Below are 21,837 nucleotides of genomic sequence, written 5' to 3'. Positions count from 1 at the left end.
TTCCTACAGGTAAGAGACCAAAACCGAACAGCTAAAGATTTTTATTCTTCATGTATATGAAGGATGTAATTAATAAAGTTAATTAAATTCAATTCAACTCAAATTCGGCCTCACAAATGTCTTATACAACTTGAACATAACATCCCATCTCCTGTACTCAGTACTTTGATTTGTGAAGGCCAATGTGCCAAAATATTTCATTATGATCCTATCTAGCTGTGCCTCCATTTTCAATAAATTATGGACCTGTATTCCCACATCCCTTTGTTCTACTGCACTCCTCATTGTCCTATCGTTCACTGTGTAAGACCTGCCTTAGCTAGGCCTACCAAAGTGCAACACCTCACACTTGTCTGCATTAAATTCCATCAGCCATTTTTCAAACTATTTTACCAAATTTTCCAGATCGCATTACAAGCTCTGATAGTCTTTCTTGCTGCCCACAACAGCCACAATTTTGGTGTCAATTGCAAATTTTCTGATCCAGTTAACCATGTTATCATCCAGATCATTGATACAGATGACAAACAACAATGGACCCAGCACCAATGCCTACGAGACTCCACTCGTCACAGGCCTCGAGTCAGAGAGACAACCATCTACTATCACCCTCTGGCTTATCCCACAAAGCCAATATCCAATCTAATTTGCTGCCTCATTTTGAATGCCATGCGACTGAACCTTCCTGATCACCCTCCCATTTAGGATCTTGTCAAATGCCTTGCTAAGGCCCATGTAGATAACATCCACAGCCTTTCCTTCATCAACTTTCCTCGTAACTTCCTCAATAACCTCCATAAGATTGGTTAAACATGCCCTACACATATAAAGCCATGCTGACTATCCTTCATCAGACTTCCAATATAACTCGGAGTCCTGCCATGTGCAGAAGTTCGCTGACGACACGGCCATAGTGGGGTGTGTCAGGAATGGACAGGAGGAGGAGTATAGGAAACTGATACAGGACTTTGTGATATGGTGCAACTCAAACTACCTGCGTCTCAATATCACCAAGACCAAGGAGATGGTGGTGGACTTTAGGAGATCTAGGCCTCATATGGAGCCAGTGATCATTAATGGAGAATGTGTGGAGCAGGTTAAGACCTACAAGTATCTGGGAGTACAGTTAGACGAGAAGCTAGACTGGACTGCCAACACGGATGCCTTGTGCAGGAAGGCACAGAGTCGACTGTACTTCCTTAGAAGGTTGGCGTCATTCAATGTCTGTAGTGAGATGCTGAAGATGTTCAATAGGTCAGTTGTGGAGAGCGCCCTCTTCTTTGTGGTGGCGTGTTGGGGAGGCAGCATTAAGAAGAGGGACGCCTCACGTCTTAATAAGCTGGTAAGGAAGGCGGGCTCTGTCGTGGGCAAAGTACTGGAGAGTATAACATCGGTAGCTGAGCGAAGGGCGCTGAGTAGGCTACGGTCAATTATGGAAAACCCTGAACATCCTCTACATAGCACCATCCAGAGACAGAGAAGCAGTTTCAGCGACAGGTTACTATCGATGCAATGCTCCTCAGACAGGATGAAGAGGTCAATACTCCTCAATGCCATTAGGCTTTACAATTCAACCGCCAGGAGTAAGATATGTTAAAGTGCCGGGGTTGATTGTATTTAATGTATCTAAGTAAACTACTTAAGAACTTTTTAAAAGCTATTATTAATGCTTTTTGAGAGAGTGATTTAGATGCATATCATATTTTTACTGAGTTAAGTATTGTATGTAATTAGTTTTGCTACAACAAGTGTATGGGACATTGGAAAAAATGTTGAATTTCCCCATGGTGATGAATAAAGTATCTATCTATCTATCTATCTATCTATCTATCTATCTATCTATCTATCTATCTATCTATCTGTCCATGTCTATCCAAATACACATATATCCGATCCCTTAGAAGACCTTCCGATTGCCTTCCCACAACAGGTGACAGGCTCACTGGCCTAAATTTCCTGGTTTATTTTTACTGCCTTTTTTAACCTATGGAACGTCAGCTATTCTCCAGTATCTCACCTGGTGTTAAAGATGTTTTAAATTTCTCTGCTAGCCACCCGCCCCCTCCCCACAATCCTTAATTTGCTTAAAGACAGTAAACCTCCTCCTCTGTAATCTGTAAAGGGTCCATGTCCTCGCTTCTGCTTTGCCTCACTTCTATAGACTCTCTGTCCATCTCCCAAATAAATACTGACACAAAAAATCCATTGATGATCTCCCCATCACATTTGGCACCACACATAGATTACCATTCTGATCTCTTAGAGAACCAATTTCTTCCCTTGCAATCATTGTGCTCTTGACATATCTGTCGAGTCCTTTGGGATTCCCCTTCACTTTGTCCGCTAGGACTACCTTGTCCTTGCTTTTAGCCCTTCTTATTTTTTTCTTATGTGTTCCCTTGCATTTCTTATATTCCATAAGTACCTCATTTGTCCCTACCTGCCTATACCTGCTGAGCACTCCCTTGTACTTCTTAACCAGAGACTGAATAAGAAATCAAGTATCACACACACTCTGTTGGGATTTCTATGTACTGATTAAGGAGACTTTCCTGAATACATTTGACAAACTACATCCCTTTTGTAGTATGGGAGTCCAAGTCAAAATGTGGAAAGTTGAAATCACCTACTATCACAATCTTATGTTTCTTGCAATAGTCTGTGATCTCCCCACAATTTGTACCTCTACATCCTGCAGGATGGTTTACAATATAGCCCCATTAACATGGCCATATCTTTCTTATTCCTCATTTCCACCTGTAAAGCCTCACAAGAGGAGTTCTCCTGTCTCTCCTGATTGAATACGACTGTGACAATTTCACTGATGTGTAATGCCATACCTCCGCCTTCAATCCCTCCCACTCGGTTGCATCTAAAACAATGGAGCCCCAGAATACTGAGCTGCCTGTCTTGCCTCTCCTGCAACCAAGTCTCACCAATGGCCACCATATCATAATTTCTTGTGTTGAGCTCTGCCCTGAGCTCATCTGCCTTTCCTACAATAATACTTGCTTTGAAATATACGCAGCTCAGAACATTACCCACGGTCACGTGACGGGTCAAAGAACCAGCAGAAATGGAAAACACATTAGAGTCTGGTATTGCTGTAAACTAATAATGTTTATTAGTAACTACGCAATACAGTACTATAAATGTAGATATATTTGAACAGATTAGCAGTGAGATGTGTGTGTGTGTGTGTGTGTGTGTGTGTGGAACTAGGAGCAAAACTAGGCTCTTTCAAACCTGGGGTAAATGGATAGAGTCTTACGATGATAAAGAGAGTTCTGTTCAGTTGAAGGTAGTTATTTGAGTAGTGTTGTAGAGAGAGAGAGAGATGATGCCATCGATCTTCCCGTTGTCTTCCGTGGTCTTCCGAAATATCTGTTGTTCTCCGAAGTCCTGTAGAAGTCACCGACTGTGATTATAATAACATGTGACCATTCTTCAGTGATGGAATTATCATCCAGGCGAGGGTGGACACACAAATGATTCCCCACCGGTCACACCTTTTCACACTGCTAGAGCCACTGATCTATTTCCCCAAATCGATCCTCCAAAAGCCCCCACCTTCCTGTGGGTGCAACAAAGCTCATTCAGTGTCTGAAACTGTGTGTCTCTGTGTCTCTGTGGACCTGGTTCTTATCTCCACATGTTGGACACCAGCTGTCGATCAACCTGCACCAATCTCCTCTCTCTGCAAGAACTTTGCAAGCAGGCAAATGTCCTTGGAAAGGTAAACAACTTGTACAGAAACCAGAACATCAATCCTTCGAGCAATTTCTGTCTCTCTCATTGCAATGGACACCTCCCTCTCTCTCTTTCTAACAGCCCAAACAGTGTCCAAAAGCCAGTCTCATTCCCCCGACATTTTAAAGTGATAGACCACAGAAAATATGAAACCTAGGGGTACATAACACTCACACCACACTCAACCTTTTGATTCCTGACTTTGTCTGATGTCTGAACAAACTCTGACTCCACAACCTCTCCACGATCTGTTCCTATTCTCTGGTTCTCATCTCCAGCAACTTTAGTTTAACCAGCCCCCACCCCTACCCTGCAGCACAAGCAAACCTTCCCACTAGGATATTAGTACCCCTTCAGTACAGATGCAACCTCTCTGCCATGATAGACGGAGGTTTAACTGCGCCTTTGCAATAGTACAGTTCCCAACAATGATACGTTTCATTTAGTTCGCAACACACAGGCACCAGATGAGGAGCAGCAACCTTAGTGGGGACAAGGAGCCCTCAAACAGCAATCCGACATATTTGACACAGATATGACGTTTGGTAAGTGGTTTCAACTCTCAATTCTTTGTCAGATACCGTAGGTTCCAATTTCTTTGACCATTAGTTTACAGCTGATGCAGGAAGGGTTTAGACGCCAGTGATATAAAGACACCGATTTCTCACTGTGTGGGTCACCAACAACACCTCATGTTGGAAGTTCCTTATTTGCCATTTCCAAAAATCACAACCAAGACATTTTCAAGTTATATTTATTGAACTTGGATCAGTACATTGACAGATACAAAGATTTAATACATTGTGCAGTCCCAGACAGGGTTGAAATCCATTCAAACATGGCAGAAGGTCTGTGAATGTACACACAAACTCAGAGATTTGTGGTGAATCATGTTTGTAGTTTAATTTGGTTCTTGATCTTAATTTCATTCTTAATTATTTTGAAAGGTCTAGATTTTAATCATGTTTTAATCAGCTAAATAATCCTCGCTGATAATTAATAATAATAAAACTAACAAAACTAGGGTTTCATGGATTGAATCACACAGTATTACACACAAGATTTAAAACTATCAGTCAGAACAAGTGAGACATTGACCAGGGTGGGTTTGCTGTCAGATTTATTGATGCTTCGGAACAGGTTGGTTGTGAGCGACTCATGACCCACCACACAGGAGAAAGTGGTGCCGCTCTTCCACTCCTCAGGAGAAACCTTCAGCTGACTGGTCATTGTGTTCCAGCCTCTTCTGGGGTCCTTGGTCACCGGCTGGTTCACAAACCCTGTCTTCAGAAGGGTGTCATTGGCCATCCAGGCCACATAGATCTCTGTGGGAGAGAACTTGGTGACCAGACACATCAAGGTCACAGTCTGATCAGTGTCTACCTCATCCGATGAAGGGGGGAGGAGGTAGACGTGAGGACGAGTCAGAACACCCCCTGGAACAGAGAGAATCTCAGTTAGAATGAATCTTCCAATAATTCCCTCCTTACCCGACAGAATCTGGTCTTGTACCAACATGAACAATTTCTAAATCTGGGAGACTTCACTTTATCTGAAACTAAAGGCTTTTCCCTTTCTGTTCATCGTTGGGATTTGTGGAGTGGAAATCTTGAACCTGCTGCATTTTACAGCTTCCAGCAAGGTTAGTCTATTCAGTTCAATCAATGGGAGTCGCTGAACACAGCAACTCGACAGAAAGTGGAACTCAGCCCCTGGACTTGCATCATCCTGTGCTGTTTGTTCCATCTCCCCTGGAGCAGGGGTGGCAGTCTCAGCTGTGTACGTGTGAGAGGGAGTGAGAACCTGTGGAACTCTCTCCCACAGAAAGCACTTGAAGAATTATCAACTAATATATTCTCAAGTGGATTGTATATACGGTACTTCTTCATGTGAATGGCTCAAAGGATATCTGGAGAAAGCAGGAACAGGAATTGAATTTGGATGATCAGCTGAGAACAGACTGAATGATTGAGCAGATTGAGAGACCCAATGACCTACTCCTGTTCTCATTTCCTATAGTCTATCACCCTGCTGGATGGTGATAAATATGTCATATTACTGAGATCGGACTCACACTGAATTCTGTCCACACGTACCTGTGTCCTTCCTGATGGATTTCTTCACCGGTGTTGGCAAACTCTCGTCCTCTATCACACACGAGTACTCAGCCCCACTGTTCCACTCTGCAGCAGGGACTGTCAGTCTGCTGGTGATCATATCTTCAGCTCCGTTGCTGTCTGGACCCACAGTCCTCACCCCATCTTCCCTCTTCCTTCCGTCCACCTGCCAGGTTACACTGAATCCCTGTAAATCACTGTGAACCACCTCACACAGAATGGTTGCTGTCCTCTTTGTCCAGATCTCTTCGAAGGAAGGTTTGCTTAAAGTGACTGAGGGGTGGGTATCTGGACATTCATCTGGGAGAAACGTCACAATTATTATTTCACCATTCCCCAATAGACAAGTTTGTCACTGACAAGACCAACATTTCTGTTCATCTCTGGTCAATGATTTGCCAGTCCCATCAAGATGAGATGAGACCAATCTACATTGGTGAAGAAAGGAATGTCCCCTATTGAGTAGACAGGGTAAACACCCTGAGGGAATGTAAATGAACAAGATTGGCCCTTACATTGTTTTTGTAGTTTCATGGTCACTTGAACTGTTACCAGCAACTTATTAAAACAAATACAGAAAATAACCAGTATTTCAGATTGTGTCGGTGGAACAGGAGCAAAGTTTCAAGTGAAAATATTTCTGAAAATACACTTCATATTTCAAAATGGGAGTAGCAGAAAGATTTACTTTTTGTCACAAATGCTTAAAAATACCTTTTTTCCTCAAGGTGTAACTAACATTTGCCTCTGCATTGTTGGAATGTTGTGTGTTCAAGCCGCCCTCCATAGGCTTCTACACATTGTCCAGGCTGACTATTCCCACACAGGAGCAGAGGGAGAGCTGCTCTGCTGGAAATTCAGTCACAACTGAGGCACTAATCGGAGGCTGGGATTATGTTCAAAGGCAGAGGGAGGGAGCATTTTGAAGACAAGTATCAGTGATCTCCAGAGTGCCTGTCCAGTGAAATGATCCAGATTCCCCTCAGATTATGAAAGTATTTTCTGGGATACACTTATTTCTATGGTGAAAGCCTGGATTATGTTGGTTGAATGCAGAAACAAACAGATGATTGGCCATTTTTCAGTGCCATTTGAGATTAAAAAGATTAAGGCGTTGAAGGTGAAGCTGAATTAGGAATTCGGCTCACTACTCTATGAGGGTTCACTCACCTCAGCACTGAACTGACTCTGCAGCCATCGGCACTCACCTCAGCACTGAGCCTGGCTCTGTGGCCGTGGCCTGCAGCCATCGGTCTCCTGGACCGGTTGCAGTGCTGAACCGGTGACGTGGCTGTGGATTTACTTTAGGGGACTCTGCGGTTCAGGTTCTGTGGATTGTTTGTTTAAATTTTATTGTTTGCACAATTTGAATTTTAGAATTATAGAGTTACACTGCATGGAAACAGACCCTTTGGACCAACAATTCCATTCTGACCAAGATTCCCCATCCAAACTAGTCCCATTTGCCACTGTTTGACCCATATCCTTCTAAACCAGAGGTTCACAAACTGGGGTGCGCAAACCCCTTGGTTAATGGTCGGGGTCCATGGCATAGAAAAAGGTTGGGAGCCCTTCCAATCCATGTACCTGTCCAACTGTTTGTTCATTTTCACACATTGGATGTTTGACTCTGAATTCTATTGTGTTTCTTTGTTTTGTGACTGCCTGCAAGAAGAGAATCTCAAGGTTGTATGTGGTGCACAGACTTTGATGATAAATGTACTTTGTACTTTATCAGTTCCCTCAAATAACTAAGCCAGAACTACACTGTGATTTAGTGTTGACCTTGAATTCATAGCACAATGTAAACAATGTCGATGATGGTGTGAGTACCAGGACCTTACCTGGGACGTTCTTCACTTGCTTCTTGATACTGCTGTTGGAGGGGGGATGATTCACTGTACAGCTGAAGACTGATTCTGTCTTCCACTCCTGTAAACTCACGGTCAGGAAGTGTCTGACACTGAAAGTCCACCCCTGCTCCAGAGCGGTCGGTGTAGCGCTGGTGTTGTAGGTGATCACGGTGCTGCCTTTCTTCCAAATGACATTTATTTGGTCCGGGAAGAATCCAGAGACCACACACTCCAGTGTGGCCATTTGCCTTTTCTTGGTCTCTTCCTGAGGTGGAGGCAGCAGTCTGACCTTGGGACCTTTTATCTCGACTGGAAGAGACAAGAAAACAGAAATGTCAAACATTTTGACTCAGGTAACTAATGCTGGCCATTTAATCGCTGGACTCTTGCCCACCTTTGGTACTGTTGGTCCGCGCTGACACTCGGGAAGATGAAGGAGATTCCTGAGCAGAGCACTCATACTCTACCCCACTGAACCACTCCTCCACACTAATCTGGAGTTCGCTGAGCACTCTGTATTGGGATCCGTCCCTCTCCGCTTGATGGGTGTGAATTCCTTTAGTTTTCTCCTTCCCGCCCACGTGCCAAGAGATGTGGATATCTTCGGGATCTGTACAGAGAACTGTGCACTTCACGGTAGCAGTCTTGTCGATCAACATCTCTTCAATGTCGGGATTTTGAATAAAGACTGACAATTCTGTGGATTAGAAATGGAAATGCTCAGAATCTTATAGAGATATTTCTATTGGATGTGTTAGGTCAAGACAGATCATCAATACATGACAGCTGCATTTAATGCAAACAGAGTACATAAACACCCAGGACTGAATCACGTGTCTCATATTCCTGATTCAGAAAAGCAAATCAGAACAAAGGATATGCTAATTAGGTTTTGAATCCCTTTCTAATAACTGTACCAATTGGTTCACTGTGAGACAGAGAAGCATGCAGATTTCTCAGCAGAGACACAGCTCAGTATATTCTTTGCTTGGAGACTCAGTGCCATTGATCAGTATCAATGAACACTGTGAATCAATGAGAATCCCTTTCTCCACCTGGGCTGAGCCTGGGATTCACTCAGTTTAATAACTTCACATCCTGACATTCCAGTCTTACTGTGGCTGTGCCTCTCCTCATCCCTGCAACCTTCAAAACCCACACAAACTTCGGAAAACATCATATTCTTTCAACTCTGCTCTTTCATAAATGGGCACTACTTCTGCTGGTACCTGTGATTTTAGCATTTGTGCTTACAAACATTGAAGTGAACATTAAACTCTTGAAATGAGCAGCCATGGTCAGAGTGTATCATTAAGTTGCTGGGCTGATGAACTGGCAAAATGGGTTCAAATCCCAACCTGGTGGATGGAGGTTTAAATTCAATTCATCAATGCTTTTTGGAATAGAAAGATGTCTATGGAGGTATTTGTAGTGTCATTCCCTGTGATAACTTCCGGAGAGAAGTCCCATCTGATCCGGCTGGTCTGTGACTCCAGACCTGCAGCAACATGGCTGAACCTGAATCACCATCAGGAATGAGGCAGCAAGTCCCTCAGTTCCAGAGTGATCAGTGATTGATAGGAAATGATAAATGAATAAAACAGCTCTTCGATCAAGTGTTGTGTCACCTGTCCTCTGGGTTAGTGTCGGTTTTGTGTGAAGTTGTTGAGGCCGTCTCCCAATGCATGATCTTCAGTTCACAGACATTGCAGCTCTCTGCACTTTGTGTACACCATTTACACACTTGGTCACCTTCGGGCATGTGGGTGTTTTTGTTCTTTGACATTTAATGTGAAGGCTGATTGTGTTTGTGTCATGGTTGAGTCCTTCAGTGAGACTGTGAGTCAGTGTCTTTGTCTGAAGAAAGAGCAGATGTAACACACACTGTCCAGTCTGACTGGGATGGATCATCCGACAAAGTATGATATGTTTTTCTTAACCTTTCCCATTTCAGTAAGATTATGAGCAATTTTCCTTTAAAACAGGAAGTCCATGCGTGCAGTCTAGATGATCATTGTTGTCGTGTAATATCACAAATCTGCAAACCTAGGTGTACACTGAAGGGTCATGGAATTGTGAATCCCAGTTTAATCAGCACTGTGATGTTGTTAAACATGTTTTCTGCAGGTTTCTCAGTTTGGTCCCATATCAGCCTGGTCTTGATGTTCAGCAGTCCCTGGGAAATGGGATCCTCTCATAAAATCTGACCGAGTCAAGATCGCTCCCCTTATTGCTGAATGCTGGTGTTATTCCACAAGAAGTATATAATCCTGTCAATGCTTGGGTAATTCTATCAAAACATTCTCCTTTGGACATTCCTTGGGATCACTGAGTTTCCCTTTTGGACTGAATTCAGTGTCCAGCACATGGATCAATGTAACTTTGCAATTGGACAGCAGACTGGGTAGACCCCTGTGTCTTGTCTCACCAATTTGTCTTGTGCCCAACATTATCAAAGGGTCATCCATCCTTTGACTGAGTCAATTTGGAATTTCAGCCCCGTTCACCTTCATCACCTCGTGCCTCACAGCCACTGGGTGACAAACAGGTTCCAGTTCTTGCTGACTGGAGTCAGACAGGAGGGAATCTGGCCAAGGAAACTGGAATTGGGATCTGTGTCACACTGAAGCAACAATGTACACAAATGAATGACTGTATGGACAACCAGAAGCACAAGAGATTCTACAGATGCTGGAAATGTTGACCAACACACACAAAATGCTGGAGGAATACAGGAAGTCAGGCAGCATCTATGCAGGGAAATAAGCAGTCGATCTTTCGGGCCGAACGGCTTCACCGGTACTGGAAAGGAAGTGGGCAGAAGCCAGAATAAGAGGTGAGAAGAGTGGAGAGGAATACATTCTGTCAGATGAGAGGTGAGACCAGGTGAGGGGGAAAGGGTGTGAATGGGGAGGGGGTATGAAGTAAGAAGCTGGTGGGGGGTAAGTGGAAGAGATAAATGGCTGAAGCAGAAGGAATCTGACAGGACAGTGCACCATGGAGGAAATGTTCATGAGGAGAGGAACCAAATGTAGATGATGGGCAGATGAGGAGAAGTGATAGAATGAGGCGGTATCTAATATGGCGATTTGAAAAAAAGGGGAATAAAGAACCGGGGTAAATTACTGGAGGTTGCAGAAATTAGAACTCAAGCTAGCAGATTGCCAGATATCTGGATGGAATATGAGGTGTTGCTACTCCAACCTGACTTTGGCCTCACCAGGGCAGTAGAGGAGACCATGGACAGACATGTCAGAATGGGAATGGGAAGTCAAATTGAAAACAGTGGCCTTCAGGATAGTAGAAAGTTGAATAGAAATATGATTGGAGAGGTAGTCAGTTTGAATAATGGGTTTTCTTCTCTCTCTGTTAAATTTCCATCCCAATGGATACCAGGGACAGGTCTGGAATCCAGTAAGTGGATTGTAATGAAATCAATGACGAATTGTATACACAGCCAATCACTTTATTTCACAGTTTCCTGCTGAACAATGATAATCTTGGGTTGAACCATCTGAGAATGTTGCATTGAGATTACTCTGGTAAAAGAACCTTGGCACAGGCTTCAAAAAACAGCTGGGACAGTTTCCACCTGGAAATGGAAGATTCATAGATTTAAGTGTTAGATATTTTCAGCTCTTTTCCCATGCTTGGAAAAAGGGAGCCCCACATATTCCCACTCTCTATCCTCTGTATATCCCATCCTATCAGGATGAGGTTGTGTCAGCCATGATAAATGCATGTGCTTTCTGAACCTGGTTAAGGATCTGAGGACACAAGGTCAGAACATTCACTCGAGCATTGGGCATCAATTCAAAAATAATCCAGGCACCTACATTTCAGTGAGTGGACAATCGACAGAAGAGTCTCTCAGGAAATACTGGAAACAGACTCTGGGGACTGAAGCAAATACAAAATTGCGGAGATATTTTTTGAGGAACTAACACTGAGAAGACAGTGAAAAGGGGAAAGGAAGATTTTCTCCAGATTCTAAAGCATGAGATGTGAGCTTTGCTCACTAACTTACTTTCAATATAACTACAAACAGAGACAACTAAAACAATTGAAACACAATGGACAGGTGACCCTAATCTTACACCTTTCCTGCCCAGTAGATGGGGTTAAAGCTGCTGGTGATATGAGTTGATTCAAAGTGCAAAGATCATCTGTACATCACTCAGCAAGATTGACAGGAGGGACAGGAATTGTGTGGGAGTATCAGTTAGCAAGTTTAGTGCTGTGTTAATTAATTTTTCTTCAGACATTACTCACCCTCTTGATATGTCATGTTGACCTGACCACTGAAACCGGAAAGTGCGTGCTTCACTTCACAAGTATATTGCTGTTTCTTGGTCCATTCCTGCACAGGCACTGTCAGGTAAGTGATTGTTTCAAATGTACCATTAGATCTCTGAGTGGAAGGGAGAATGATGCCTTCTTGGGCAGATCCAGCTTTTTTCCAGGATACTTCAATGTCGTCGGGAGAGAATCCAGATATCACACAGCCTAGGACAGCATTTGTTTGACTGTGGATCACCTCCCGGGATGGAACAAGGGAGCTGAGCTTCGGAGCTGGAACACATTTCATATCTGTCAGTACATGATTGCTTTGCCCATGTTTTTGACTTCATTCCCCCTCATCATGGGCTAGATCCCCAGTTCCAGCCCTCTCAAGAATGTTGTTAATTTACAGCTGATCTGACGATCTGATGGCTCACACCAGTGAGTGGGAGGGCTGGGTGTATAACTTGGGCCTCCCAGCAGTGTGTCCCACTATGCTATGATAATGCAGAGAGGTGGGTCATGGGGTTGAGGTGCAGACCTGCCGTGATCTAATTGTTTAATGGAGAATGACTGATACCAGCTCCTGTGAGCAGGAGGACATGGTGTGGTACTGTTTCCACTGGCGAGTTTGGGAAACACAATTTTACTTTCAATGAGAAAGAAGAACAGATGGACAGGAGGGAATTATTTTGTAGTAACTGCAAAGGCTGGTTCAGATCTGTGAGAAGATGGTTAAAGAAGGGCAGTGGGGTGGATTCCTTCATCACATTCACCAGGGATGCTTTTACCAGAAGAGGGGGCAGCTGCAGGGTGGAGGGGAAAGTGCAGGAGGAGTGGGGTAAAGTTTAAATTGTTGTTCTGTGTGCAGGGGTACGATGGGCCAGCGGTCTCTGTATGTGTACAGGAGCTGATCTGTAGGGAGGGTTTAGTGGGAGGGGGTGGTGGAGAGGCTCCTGAAATTAGACAATGGATTGGATACAATGGAGGCAGATCCTGATACCGAATTTCACTGCTCATATCGACTTTCATACGTTTCTCACTGTCGTTGTAAGAGCAGAATAAAGGAGTTAGTTGCCATGCTCCTACATTATCTGACAAAGCTTCCTACTCCAGATTTATGTTCTGACATCAGTGCAGCTTTAAATATAAATTATTTCTGATACTAACGTTGAGGTTGAAGTTTCTGCCACTCCGCTGTCTGAATCTCGTTTGGCTCGTACCCTGCCTTGCAGTAGTAGACTTTATTCTTCCAGTCCGCCGCAGAGACTTCGAGCAAGCTGCTCATCGTGTACTTTGAATTTTGCCCCAACACCGCTGGGTATTTCTTGATTCCTGTGGTGATGTCCCCACTGTTAGTGGACCATGTCTGACTGATGCTCTCAGGCTGATAGTCCTTGACCAGACAGAGGAGCCTGATGCCTTGGTCAGATTCTCTGTTGCAGGAAGATATGATGTAGACTGATGGCACAGACTTGATCTCTGAAATAGAAAGAAATTCACAGATGGTTCCCTGAATAAATGCATTACCAACAGAGAAAGGAGACATTATAGAAAGCAGTAATTCTCAAAATTATTCACCCCATCAAACAAAGCCGATATCACTTTAACACTCAGCTGTGAGTCTGTGTCGCTGAGGTAGGAGGGTGTGGATCAATCCTACAGTGGCAACTTGGACACACAGTCCAGGCCAACACTTCAGTGCAGGACTGAGGCAGTGACCCAATGTCCGATCGGTCGGATTTCAGTCAAAATACCAAAGTGACAATCTGTCTCTCATCCAAATACAATTCCTGATTCTGAAAAGTCTGTTAGCCCCTGATCAGCAGAGTTTACAGAAGAAGTAAGATTTTGAAGTAACTTATTTGAATAATTCTGATCAGTTCAGTGTTGCTGTTGATGAGAGGAGTGATTGGTGTGGATAGAGTGGTACCTGGTCTCCAGCACCATGTGTGCAATATAGTGGAGGTTGGGAAATGGACCCTGCTTCTGAAATTCAACTCAACAGGCTACATGATACAGCTGACACTGCCTCACATATTTACCGTGTGTGACTGAGCAAGAATTTCAACCCCACTGAGCCTGTGGAAACTACTGAGTAACCGGGAGGGAATGGTAACTTGCATCAGAAAGGACAGAGGAACTGTGGAAATATATTAGTCCAGACTCTGTGGAGAAGTGTCGGCCAACACATGAGATTCCTGGGCAGATGGAGAAATCTCAAAATGCTGTTAGATGTAGGTGATATTCTCACTGAATGACCAGCCCAGCGAGTCCTGTGAGGAAATGCGGGTTGTGTCAATTCACAACCACTTAAGGTGCAAAATACACTTGAAAGCACTGGTTCTCAATTCAATTCACTGGAAAATGAGATGTGTTGACTTACCAAGGTAGGTAAAAGCATCAAGATCAATTAATGAATTGACCAGTTGACAGCTTTCAGAGGTGGATATGTTGAGGAGATGTGGTTTGACCAGTTGTCGGAATTACCTTGGACAGTGTTGTCGATGGGGTTTGTTCTGACCCACCGAAGTGACATAATTTACCTCATGATTGACTCTGTCAGTGACAGATTGTTGATGGTGGATGAGGTTAAAATCACCCAAAAAGACTGTATGGACACAGCAGAACATGCAGGAACTCTAGGAGTAGGAAACTAGTGGGAGAGTATGTGTCAGACAGTGTGAATTACAGAAGATGAGGACTTTGTTGTCCAACAGTAAGATGGTCAACAGACACACACAGGCTTCAGATTGATTCTGCTATCGAAAGGGCAGTAAACTCAACATTAGGAGGAGAAGTGGAGTGGTGGGAAGGTTGCAATTTCAATCAGGAGCAAAATAATGAGATATTCAGTTCACAGTATTCACTCCGGGACAAAGACCATAAAATATTGAAATCTGGGTTTCAAATAGAGTAAATACAAGTAAATAAATATAACAAGTAAATAGGAATCAATATAATTTGACTGGTTAATAATGACAGCTACATTGTTTAGAACCATTTCCAGGTGACTCTGGGGACTGTGAACTCAGAACATTTGCCTTCCTGAGCAAACACAGTTGATTCAGGTTGACAGGACAGGCAGAGCAGAGAAATGGTCCCTTTCTCATTCCTTTCAGACTGACCCTGAAACAACCAGTGAAATGTTGATGTCAGACACCCTACCGGGGACACAACTTCTGTGAAACAGAGGAACAAGCTGACCTATGCTGTGGGTGAAGTGTCACAGGAGAGAAAGCACAGGGCACGGTGCCAACTGGACCATGTCCACACAGACCGGGCTGAATTGTGCTGGTTCTAACCTGCTGGGACTCTCCCCACACTGCTACACAGGGAAAGGTGGGACGCCGCTGGGTTTCTGGATGCTGTAGGCTTGTGGTGAGGTGTATCGTGGGCGTCAGCTTTCAATAGCCTCAATCAGCACCCTGCTGGGACTCTGGGTCCAGAACACTCTGACACTTGGTGCTTGGAAGTAGGTACAGAGGAGATGCCAGGGGTATTTTTTTACACAGAGAGTGGTCATTGCATGGAATGGGCTGCCAGCAATGGTAGTGGAGGCAGATATGATAGGGTCTTTTCAGAGACTCCTGGATAGGTACATGGAGCTTAGAAAAATAGAGGGCTATGGCTAACCCCAGGCAATTTTTAAAGTAAGTACATGTTCGGCACAGCATTGTGGTGTATTGTGCTGTAGGTTTTCTATGTTTCTATGCTTGGTAATTGTGGGGAAGGGATTGTCTTGTGTCAATTTTGTCATGTAATTTAACAGGTTTGAAATGTTTGGGAAACATTAAAGTTGATGTAACTTCCTGTGGCAACAATTAATTTAGCATATCTTGCTTAAAATTATACATCTGAAATGCACTAAAGCATAATAATCTGCCAGAAATCATTCCTGACTAAATCCCTTCCCAAGGCTCAGAATCCCCAGTCAGATGAATGGGGAATGTGATCCTTTGTCAGGTCCAGCCTGTGAGGGAAATGTGGAGGTGGATTTCCCAGTGTTACCCTGGGAATTCCAGCAGGACCCATTGTCATGTGGTAGAGTGTGGGAACAACTCTGAAGGCATCTGTCACTCAGTAAATCCCGAGGTACAGTGGTCTGTGGAACTCTGGGACTGACTCCAGTGTAAGTGGCTGAACACTGGTGATTCCCTTTGGAATTGCCAGCCACAGCCAGCACCATTTCACCCACACTGTCCTCAGCCTCCCAGGTACACAGCAGCTCAGGAACGGGCTGGTCAGCTGAGGTCTGAGGAACCTCACTGCTCTTTATCGACGTTAACTCTTGAAAACAACAGAATTGCTGGACCAAGCATCTGGGACCATTTGGACAACCTACAACCAAATAGTGTCTGTCTATTCATCTACGGCACAATCAAGATCCATATGAGGAATTTGCAGTGGTGGGGAGCTTTAGGAATTGCAGGCTAAAAGTGACCATTCCCTTCCAACAAAACACAGACTAGATTGTCATGTTGTAGTTCAGTTCGTGGGAACAAGATGCAGACAAGTTGCAGGTTTAGTCCCCCATATGAAGTGACACACTGCAGAAGTACTTGCTGGGTTGGGAAAGGCTCTGGGATGTTCTAGAGTTGCAGAAGTCAATGAAAAACACTTGTTCTCATCAAAATAAATCCAGTAAAATAAAACTGGAAGCAGCAGAGTTGCCAGAAATCAGACTGACAGAGTCTGGTGAAGGGTCACTGATGTGAAACATTAACTCTGTTTCTCACCCCACAGATGTTCCCTGAGCTGCTCAGTGTTGGCAGTGCAGGAGGCACAATAATGTCAGTCAGTGAGATTTGCAGCTGAGGGTCTTTTACATCCCGGGACCAGCAGGTGGTAAGTACAGTTCTGTCTGGATCAGTGTTCCTCTGGGTCTTTATAAAAACACCCATCAAACTGACAGCAGGGTGCTGGGTGAAGAGGGGAACTGGAACTGGGTGGGTCACAGGGTGCTGGGGTGAAGAGGGGAACTGGATCTGGGTGGGTCAGAGGGTGCTGGGGTGAAGAGGGGAACTGGATCTGGGTGGGTCACAGGGTGCTGGGGTGAAGAGGGGAACTGGATCTGGGTGGGTCACATGGTGCTGAGGTGAAGAGGGGAACTGGATCTGGGTGGGTCACAGGGTGCTGGGGTGAAGAGGGGAACTGGATCTGGGTGGGTCACAGGGTGCTGGGGTGAAGAGGGGAACTGGATCTGGGTGGGTCACAGGGTGCTGGGGTGGAGGGGAACTGGATCTGGGTGGGTCACAGGGTGCTGGGGTGAAGAGGGGAACTGGATCTGGGTGGGTCACAGGGTGCTGGGGTGAAGAGGGGAACTGGATCTGGGTGGGTCACAGGGTGCTGGGGTGAAGAGGGGAACTGGATCTGGGTGGGTCAGGGTGCTGGGGTGAAGAGGGGAACTGGATCTGGGTGGGTCACAGGGTGCTGGGGTGAAGAGGGGAACTGGATCTGGGTGGGTCACAGGGTGCTGGGGTGAAGAGGGGAACTGGATCTGGGTGGGTCACAGGGTGCTGGGGTGAAGAGGAGAACTGGATCTGGGTGGGTCACAGGGTGCTGGGTGAAGAGGGGAACTGGATCTGGGTGGGTCACAGGGTGCTGGGGTGAAGAGGGGAACTGGATCTGGGTGGGTCACAGGGTGCTGGGGTGAAGAGGGGAACTGGATCTGGGTGGGTCACAAGGTGCTGGGGTGAAGAGGGGAACTGGATCTGGCTGGATCAGCTCAGAAGAAATTTTCAATTAATGACACTTGAGTATTTGTACAAAATGATTGCTGTTGAATCAGTAGATCGGGGGAGACAGTCTGATTTTAGTCTGTATTGCAGTAAGTGGATAGAACATCGGGTAGTATGAACAACAGATGGGAATTTTATTTATTCATCCTTTGGGATCTGGGCTTTGCCGGTAAAGTCTGAATAAATTACACACCTGAACTGCCATTCAGAGGGCATTTGGAGACAAACACATTGATGGGTCTGGAGTCATAAATAGGCTTGAAGGGTAAGGATGAGAGATCTCCTTCCCCGAGGGGCATCAGTAAAACTGAAGGGTCATCATTACTAATGACTGGATTTAAAAACAATACCAATTATTAAGATGTTTTAAATCTGACCACAGATCCAAATCTGCTGCAGATTAGGGTGAACTGAGTCATCACTCCGAATCCAACCTTGTGCCTGTCCATTGGATCACTGTGTCCACGGTGTCCTGGACAATATTTCTCCTTCAATAACATCACCAGAACAGACTGTCTGATCGTTCTCACCTTGCAGTTTGTGGATTCTGCTGTGTGCAGAGTGGCTCCACATTCCCGACTCTACAACAGGGCTGTACTTTGAAACTACTTCATTGCCTGTGAAGAGCTCGGGGACACCATGAAAGGTGTCTGTAAATGTCAGCACTTTATCTCACAAACACTTTCACTGAATCTCCAGCAATACTGGTTAACGTGGGAAACCTTTTCTTAAGCAAACCCAGTTGGGGGATGGAGAAGGGCCAGCAATTAGAGCAGTTGCTCCGTCTGTGCACTGAGAATAAGCAGTTCATTTGAACAGTAAAGTTCAACTCGTGTCCCGTGAGTGTGTGATGGGACAGGTTGGGGGAAGCTTCACTCTGTGTCTAAACTCTGCTGCCCCTGCCCTGGGAGGGATGGGACAGTGCAGAAAGATCTTTGTATCTAATCCGTGGCTGCCAGGATAGCACATGGGAGCTATAATCTGCATTAATTTATGCTCTGTGTACTCTGGGGTGATTGTTGGAATCCCTTTGCGGAAGAATTTCCCAGATTTACAAGATAAATACTGATTCCATTGAATGACAGAGCAGAGAGTGAGGCCATTCATCCGATAGTGTCTCTGCTTCCCTTTAGCTGAGCAAATCCAATAAACCCATTGGTCTCTCTGCTCTTCCCTGTATCCCTGCAAAAGGCGGATCTCCTCCTGTTCCCTCTCTACACTCACTGTTGGCCACCACCATCATTCAGGCAGTGTGTTCCAGATCACAAACGTTCATCAAGAAACCATGACTTAAATGCTCCCCTATTACACATTATTGACTTGAACGCTTCCCTCCCCACCCCACCTGCCCCACTCCCCCTCCCCCACCCACCAATGCAAGGCTGCCCGGAATGTGTGAAGGAATTGTGATTTCAATTCCCTGCCTTACCCTCCTGCACCACTTCCTCACTGCCTTCCCAACTCCGAGATTCTCCCCCACCGTAGCCCACCTCCTCACCCATCAGGGAATAAAACTAAAACCTTAATCCCGTCAATTAATCCTGGGATATCGCCGATACTTTTGCTGTATCCCGGGACGGACCTCACACCGGACGTTACATGATGGGACTGACACCCACCTGTACCCTGGGGATATTGAGCCATCAACCAGATCATACATGTGTAACCATTCCCTCAGATTATGTCTCAATCCCATTACCTTCAACATGAAAGCAGCCGACAGTAAAACCCGATCTCAATAACTTGACACTGAACAGATCCATTGTTGTCACTGACAGGGAACGAGTTCAACTGCACTGAAACGCTCAGCCCCTGAACGTGGCTTCAGTTAGTGCTGAGGATCAGAAGCCAGACTTGAACCAAACACTGAGCTCACTCAGCACAACCGGCAGGTGTCAAGGCACAGTCTGGTGACAAGATCCGACCCCATTCCCCTGAGCCTGTCCCCGGTCTGTGGACAGTTCACTGGTGGGGTGGGGTGTGTACCCTTGTACTGTTACTGTCTAGAGAAACCCGCCGGTTCGGGGAGATTCATGTACTTGCTCTAAATATCTCACTGAATTCAGTTAAATCACCGAATTCGCCAAAACCGTAAATAAATAAAATTCTAGTGCGTGAAGATACAATTGAGAAGTTGGTCTTACCTGAAGTCACTGTCAGCGAGGTTCCTCCGCCCCAGTAGTCAAGATAGTCACAGTGCCCCGTCTCCCCATTCACCCAGTGCAGTAACTTCACTTGCCCGTCACATCCAATAATCTCAGCAAAATGTCAACATGATCCCTGTCCGGACCGGGAGCAGCCGCTTCCTGGATTTCCATCCCAAACCTCGTCCTTGTCTCTTCCTGGCGTGTCAATAAAACAGGCATTTTCACAGTTTCCCTGTTTGCGGACAACAGCTCCCACCATCCCCCCGAATCAGTGTCGAATCCATTTAGGCTTTTAATTGTCCACAAATGGATATTTGCGCCCAGCAGTCCGAGTCAGGCTTCGGGGATTTCACTCTGGGAAGCAGCAATGCGGAATCCGTGGAGACAGACTGCGCTGCAGACGCTCCTTTGTCGGGACCAGTTTCTGTTCAGCTCCCCGTCACCGTGGTCCATATCACAGTGCTTCACCGCAGGTCACAAATCGCCGTCATCACATCCTGCCCAAAATCCAGTGGATCCCAGAGCCGGCCGGCGGATTTATTAAACCCTCCCTCTGTGTCCGGGTATCCCACACAGCGGGGCCCAATCTTGACCATCCCGGTCCTGAAGTGGAGATGATATAACCCACCGGGACCTTTCACTGGGCTTCCACTGACAGCTCCTCCTCGGTGGTCCCGTTCCCTTCCAGACACATCTCCAGTGGAACTTGTACCCACTCCCAGATTATCCACTCGGGATCTGATTGATATCCACGAATCCCGGGGTAAAGGCCGGTGGAAGCGCCCGCGGAGCCCAATTTAAAGAATTTTGTTGCGGTAGGTTTGTGTATGGAGGGAGCCGCCATCTCTCACACTGTGCTACCCCAATAGTGGCCTCTCGCACAATAATAGGTGGCCGAGTCGTCCAGTTTCAGGCTGTTCACTTGCAGATAAGCCGTACTGCTGTCCTTGGAAACAGTGAACCGGCCTTGGACTCCGGGCGCGTGTAATTTATCGTCATCGTAGTATATCGCAGCCAACCACACCAGCCCTTTCCCGGAGATCTGTTTCACCCAGCTTATTCCATAGACGTTGCTATCGAAGGTGCCGACTGCGCAGGACAGTCTGTGGGACTGTCCGGGCTTTACCACCGCTGACTCGGGCTGGGTCAGCACGATGTCGGAATGCACTCCTGTCATTAAAGGAGAAAAGAACAGACGTTAATAAATCGTTCCACGAGCAGAGGGTCACAGAAATTCCGAGAATCAACCGATCTCGTGTGCGGGACAAGCCGCGGGACACCCACCTGCCAGACAAGACAGGAGGAGACAGAGATAAGGAACGACCCCCATCGCCCTGAACACTGAGCCGGACTTGGACACTGTTGAGATCGGCGGCTTCAGCTCAGGCCGGCTTTGTCCGGAGCCGCAGTGAGCGCTGTTTAAATAGGGACGTGGGCTGTGAGTGAGAGAGGGAGCCGCGGTTTGAACAGGCTCTCACACACTGAAACCAGAGGCGCAGCTTCCTGTCCCCGCCCACAGCAGCGGTTTCAATTCCCCAAAAGATGTTTGTCTCTGCAACAGGCGGCGGGTCAGCGGCAGTGACCAGATCCGGATTAAAGATCTGTCACACTCTGCTCGATTCATCAATTTCAGCGATGAACAGTTTGTGTAAACTGAAACACACAGAATCCCAGCGACAGAGAATGAGAGACACCAGTCAGTGGACAGATTTCCCCCTGAGAGACAAAGACTGAGAGATACCAGTCAGTAGACAGATATCCCCCTGAGAGACAGGGACTGAGAGACACCAGTCAGTGGACAGATATTCCCCTGAGAGACAGGGACTGAGAGACACTAGGCAGTGGACAGATATCCCCCTGAGAGACAGGGACTGAGAGACACTAGGCAGTGGACAGATATCCCCCTGAGAGGCAGGGACTGAGAGACACCAGTCTGTGGACAGATTTC

General features: G+C 45.8%; 1 long non-coding RNA gene and 1 gene segment (V, D, J or C); one reads left to right on the top strand and one right to left on the bottom strand.

Annotated features, from left to right (window-relative positions):
• LOC140716620 (uncharacterized) overlaps window positions 1-21,837 on the top strand; it is a 110,026-nt gene that overhangs the window by 73,413 nt on the left and 14,776 nt on the right. Inside the window, exon 2 of the long non-coding RNA XR_012096330.1 lies at window positions 16,748-16,849. This is a non-coding gene — a long non-coding RNA (uncharacterized lncRNA). The remainder of the gene's footprint in view (window positions 1-16,747; window positions 16,850-21,837) is intronic.
• Window positions 4,489-20,354, bottom strand: LOC140716617 (Ig heavy chain C region-like). The segment is given in 7 exon segments: window positions 4,489-5,186; window positions 5,847-6,167; window positions 7,712-8,029; window positions 8,115-8,417; window positions 11,993-12,292; window positions 13,172-13,483; window positions 19,887-20,354. Coding segments are annotated over 6 exon segments (1,746 nt in total).

The sequence above is a fragment of the Hemitrygon akajei genome, chromosome 25 (assembly GCF_048418815.1).
Source record: "Hemitrygon akajei chromosome 25, sHemAka1.3, whole genome shotgun sequence".
Classification (NCBI taxonomy): Eukaryota; Metazoa; Chordata; class Chondrichthyes; order Myliobatiformes; family Dasyatidae; genus Hemitrygon; species Hemitrygon akajei.
This window is presented reverse-complemented; position numbering and strand designations above follow the sequence as displayed.